This window comes from Tetrao urogallus (genome assembly GCF_951394365.1).
Source record: "Tetrao urogallus genome assembly, chromosome: Z".
In the NCBI taxonomy this organism is placed as follows: domain Eukaryota; kingdom Metazoa; phylum Chordata; class Aves; order Galliformes; family Phasianidae; genus Tetrao; species Tetrao urogallus.
This window is the reverse complement of record NC_136816.1, coordinates 65,818,317-65,824,041: the sequence shown is the minus strand read 5'-3', so window position 1 is coordinate 65,824,041 and position 5,725 is coordinate 65,818,317. Positions and strand designations below refer to the sequence as shown.

The following is a 5,725-nucleotide window of genomic DNA, read 5'->3' as shown; positions in this document are numbered from 1 at the left end:
GGGGTCCCATGGCCCACAAGCTTTCAAGACCACTCTAAGGAGCAGTCTCCTGGGGCACTGCTCTTCCCACAGCCATGCTGCTTTGTTTAGAGGAACTGAAACCAAACATGTCAGAGCTCATTGGCAGTCTGTAACCACAGCAGGCTATTTTTCACTCTGCCACACTGTGCAAAGCAAAGAGTGGCCCCTGGCCACAGCCTCACTGTCCACCAGCACCCAGCAAGCTCCTCCTGTGGCAGTGGGCTCCCTTCCCTGCACGTAGGAGGGCTGCAGTGGCAGGGCATGCAAAGTTAAACACTGCAGGAGCTCTGACTTCTTAAACCAGTTTGCACACTCAAGTTTCCCACTCTTCTTATTGCCCTACCACCGTTCTCAAGAAACAGAAAGAAATAAATGAACCTTGCCAATCAGCTAGTCTACTGATCTGTGCCCCACTGCTCTGGCAGGGAGAAGCATCTCCTCTCCTGCATATGTTCAAAAGAAGAGAGTCTGTCTCTTGGTGCTGCTGCAGGGGCAGTAGGATGAGCTACCTCTAAAGGCTCTTCCCCTTTTTGGCAAGGGAGCCTTGCTAAGCTGGGCAGATGCTCAGAGGATGGAGCATCTCTTCTACGAAGAAGGGCTGAGAGAGTTGGTCTTGACAGCATGGAGAAGGCTGCACAGATAGCTCACTATGGCCTTCCAGTGCTTGAAGGGAGATTATAAGCAGAAGAGGGACTGACTTTTTACGCAGTCTGACAGTTGATAGGACAAGGGGGAAGGGCTTAAAACTAAAAGAGGGGAGATAGATAGAGCTAGATTAGCTTCTAAGGAGAAATTCTTGACTCACAGAGCAGTGAGGTCCTGGCACAGACTTTCTGGAGTAGCTGTGGTGCCCCATCCCTGGTGCTCAAGGCCAGGCTGGATGGGCCAGCACTTGGAGGTGCTCAAGGCCAGGCTGGATGGGGCCCTGGCCTGCTTGAGCTGGTGGGGGGCAACCAGCCCATGGCAGGGGTTGGGGCTGTGGAGGCTTTGAGGTCCCTTTTAGTTCAAGTCATAAAGTGATTCCATGATTCTGTGATATACCAAGATTGAAGGGCACTGGTTTTTATGCCTGAGTAGTATGTCTCTCTCCAAATCCACACAGGAGAGCAAAATTTTTCTAGCTCTGCCTAAACGAGATAAATAAATGCTCACAGCAATTCTTCTTTCCATGCTTTGCCCCTCTGTTCCTCTTCCTCACTTTTTGTTCTGTGGGAAGGAAAACACAGAGGGCCAGTGTGTCCCTGTTCCCTGTGCTGCTGAAGCTGCTGAGCACCACTGTTCATGGGGTTGTGAACAGTGCACAGTGCTGCCCAAGGGATACCCGCCACAGGGGCAACGCATCCTAGGGCTGCTTGCTGCCTTCCCACCACTTAAACTCAACAGACCTGTTTGGAGAGAGTTTCTCCCATAACAGGAATCAAAGGTCAAAGGGCAGCTTTCCCTGTATGGGCCTGCATTACAAACATACATGTTGGCGTGGATGTGAAATGAACGCAAAAATATCACGTCTAGCCAATAAGCTTATATACCATGTAGGTTTTATATTAAAAGGTGAGAGATGAGGGCAATGCATTCTCAGACAGAGGAAACTGCCAGTGGGCACTGACATCTGGTGTGCCTGCTAGTGCAGCTCACGGTGCTGCAGCCTCAGCTGTGCAAAATCCACATCTCGCTGTGGATTCCACCAGGACACCCCGAGACAAACAGGGAAAAGGGGCTCTGAGCTGAGCTGGTGAAGTTTCCTCTTCCCACAGACAGCAGATCCATCAGCTTTGTGGACACTTGCTCCAGAGGCTCTGATCCCACAGGGAAGCGCTTCCTGACTGCCCTGTTGCAGCGTCTTTTCCTGCTTGTAATGTTGCAGTGCAAAAGGTGGGTATGCACTGCACCCAACCACAAATCAGCTCTTTGTTACGTCCAGCCCTTCTTATTCTCTTTCTCTTTTTTTCGTTTTCATGTAAGCACAAACTATCCTGCAGACGGGTGACTCACTCACAGACATCTGGCAGCTCTCCCAAAAGTATGCTACAATCACAAAGTCACGAGGGCCACACGGTAATTCTGGCTTTTCTTCCGTGTAGCACAACTTGCAATTGCAGGTGAGCACCCGAGGCTGCCGGGGCCGCCCGGGCACTGTGCAAGGGTCCAGCAGCAGGAAAGGACCCCGAGCTGCAGGTGTGGGTCAGCTCCTTTTGTTCCACCTGGTTTGAGGACAAGGTCACCAACCTTAGAAAACTGTGCCAGGAGTACCTGCTGGCTAACAGTGGGCAGAGGTCCCTTCGCGTTGCTTTGCCCACCATAGGCACATTCAGTCACTGGCTGCTGCTTGCCCACATCCTACTCCTCCGCGCCTCCGTGCCAAGCACAGTCCATCCTTCCACCCTTCATTGCCCATGCACTCCACCGCATCCCTCCACCCTTTTTTAACACGAGCACACCTCCCTCCTTCTCTCCCTGCCGGAAGACACAGCCTTCCATCCCTCATACCCATCCCCTTTCCCCCCAACACACCCCGTCCCTCCCCGCTCCGCGCCACACTTTATTTCGGCACACCGCCACCGGCCCGGGCGCGCTCCGACACGCTCCCGCCACGGGCCGGGGGGGGGGGGGGGGGGGGGAGGGATTCCCGCGCAGTTCGTTACGTCATCACAAAAGAGGGAAAACCCCGCCGAGCTCCGCTCTTAGGGCGCGCTTCGCCCCGCCTGCCCGCAGTCGCCCGCCGCCGCCGACCCGCGTTGAACCGAGAGGTGCCGAGCCGAAGCGAGCCGGACCGTGCGGAGCTGTTGCCGCGATGATGCCTGGCAGGACGATACGCAAACCTGCGCCGCCCGCCGCGCCTGCAGGTAGGGAAAAGCGAAGGGAGACAGGTCTCAGTTTTTTATTTTTTTATTTTTGGGGGGGCTGGGGGGTTGATACACGCTTTTCCCTTTTTCTTCTCTTTTTTCTTCTTTGCCTTCTTCTTCTTCCCTTCCCCGATATCGCTATCTGGAAAAGACCTCGTTAGAATTAAACCCCCATCGCCCTGCGCGTGTTTTGCAGAGCGGGACGCGGTGGCTGAGTGCGCGCTGGAGCTGCGCAGGATCGGCGACAAGGCGGACCTACGGCAGAAGGTCCTGAACCTCATCGCCAAACTCTTCTGCCCCAAAACGTGAGCCGCCGCGCCCGCGGTGCTGAAAAAGAAAGAGGGGAGATTTCGGCTTTGCAGATCTGGAACGAGAGATTTCACTTACATTGGGAGACAGAGAAAGCTCCTTGACTTGTGTTTTGCTACCTGGAGCCACCGAAGGATGGCTGTCGCTACGTGATTCCTGTGGGAAGTGTTACAGCATTATTATGCTTTATGGATGCCAAGCAGAAAACAAAGTGATGAGCACAGCCCCTCGCCGCTCTGCAGGGGGATGTGGGGCAGGTTGGAACTTGTCCTTCTCGGGGCTGGGGAATTCTGTGAGAACCCTGCTTCCCTTGTTGCCTTCACATCCCACGTCCCACCCAGAACTGTGGACACAAGGTTCCGAAGCAGAGAAAGAACTAAGGGTTGTGGAACGTGGGCACGAATCACGAGGTGGAAGCCGGTGTTGAGGTTCTGACTGCTCTTATCTTCGACAGCTTGGATTCTGCTGGACGGGGAAGTGGTGGTGCTGGGGATATCTTACCCGTTCATTAAAACCACTGCCTTAATTTAAAGGTTATTTGTTGTAGCAAGTGGCTTTGGGGATAAAAAAAAAAATTGCAATTCTGTGAATTAATGTGACGTTGCATAGTTCTAGTCTGTATATTATATATATGTATATATTTGCATATATATATATATTACATATATATAAAATATAAATATGTGTAGCCCCCTTGTATGAAAGGAGGATTTCAGAGAACTGTTAAGCGAATGCTACTTCTTTAGGCTCAAAGAGTAGTATGAACAAATGCTCAAAACATGATGGAAGTACTTCATACTAACCAGAAGAAAGCATTATGTTTTCTGATGATACAGGAAGTACTTCTCGCATTACAGAGGGGAACATAATGTAGTAATCAATGTATATTGTACAAATGCTGATGTTGAGGTATGTGCGTTGAGTGGAAGGTTTCTTCCAACACTGAAAAGAAGTCCTTGATGACAATACAACACCACTGTGTGCTTTTCTAAGTAACACAATAACTCATCAACAGACCACAAAGTTGAATCTGAGTCAAAACTCGAATTTTCTTCAGATTGTCGTTTTTTCAAAGAAGGCAGATGCCTCTCTTTGAAGAAATCATAAAACGGATTGTTACAGTCAGTACAGATAAACAGCCGCAATCTTCAATAGTTCTTTAAGGGAAGATCCTTCCCTTGTACTTTCATTTCATGGCACCCCCATTTTGTTTCCGGAAAGATGGAGCTGCTGCAGCACCCGGAGAGGGGCAATGTGCTGCTGTAACTTGGACTTCCCCTTGCTGGCTCCAGAGGAGCTGCACTAAACTCACAGCTCAGACATGTGCCACCTCTGCACGCCACGTCTTGCTCCTGAGCAGTGTTCTTTCAAGGGTGCACACTAGCAATAAAACAGCCTTAGCTGTTGACATTTGTCGCTACCTCTTCAATCAGTGTTCAGAGATGCACAGAACACCCATCTCCTTCAGGAGATGTAGCACAGAAAGTCAGGTGAGGCCACGCACTTGCTCCTCTAGATGAGTGCTGCTTTGGTATGCAGCTGTATTTGTGTTGTGTAAGGGTGGGTAGTTGCACCTCCTGAATTCCGGTTCAGTTTTTCCTGCCTGGTAATGATTTTCTGGTTTTATTTATACCCTGTGTTTCAGCTCACTCTCTTGCCTCTGCCTTTGCAAAGCTGCTATGACGTAGCTGACAGATTTGCTTGCTCTGCCACAACCAGCTGTACGAGGCTGCTGCTCCTTGGCACTGACCACTAAGCAGGAGCAGGAATAGCTGTAATTCATCTTCTTGTTGGAAAGCAACATGTTTCACTGACATCTACAGACACCAGTTTTCCAGGTATAAAAAAACTGAATGCAAAGAGTTTTAGTTAAACACCAGTGTGCTGCTCAGTAAGGTTGCCTGCCCTGCAATCAATAGGAACAGCAGTGCTGCATGGCCTGGTGACACCCCATGGGCTGTGCCTGGCTCAGAAGCACAGAGCATTTACATCAGGAGCTGAAATATATTTGGATAAAGGTCTTCTGCTTCATGCTGCTTTGAAACTCTGTAGGAAATTAGGCTCCTACAGAGGAGTTCATGGAGCACGGGCAATAATTCAACACAAATGTTTAAAAAAAAAAAAAAATCTGTCCTCATAAATGCATTATGATGGGGGCATCTGCATGAAATACCAGTGCAAGTGTTTTTCTGCCTAGATCTGTAAGGACTATTTGCTTTTTGTGAAATGTTTTTGTTTTTTCAAGGGTTGTCAAGTGCTAGCATCGAGTGAGCTCAGGAAAACGTCTGTATCCAGGTGATCAGTGCCAGTACATGAGCCTGCTAATGTCCTCCCCACATTTCCTTCTGTTGCTTCCCCAGAGCATTTGCTATTATATGATATATCAACACGGGTTTGTTTTTCTTAAGGCCAGATATTTCCCTATATGCCCCATGCATGTATGTCTTGAATTCTTGTTGAGATAATAAATGTGAAGTGCAAGCAAAAAAAATGAGTCATTGTTATAACTCCAGTTTTTCTGAGGGTTGTAAATGAGCAATCATATTACACTG

The 5,725-nt window shown here is 49.5% G+C and overlaps 1 protein-coding gene across 1 annotated transcript; it reads left to right on the top strand.

The window, feature by feature from the left end:
• Positions 1–2,812: 2,812 nt before the first annotated feature.
• PMAIP1 (phorbol-12-myristate-13-acetate-induced protein 1) lies at positions 2,813–3,173 on the top strand (the record flags this gene model as incomplete). Its single annotated transcript, XM_079548510.1, has 2 exons — positions 2,813–2,864; positions 3,061–3,173. The coding sequence occupies 2 exons, from the start codon at positions 2,813–2,815 to the stop codon at positions 3,171–3,173; spliced, it is 165 nt and encodes a 54-aa protein (XP_079404636.1).
• Positions 3,174–5,725: the final 2,552 nt, after the last annotated feature.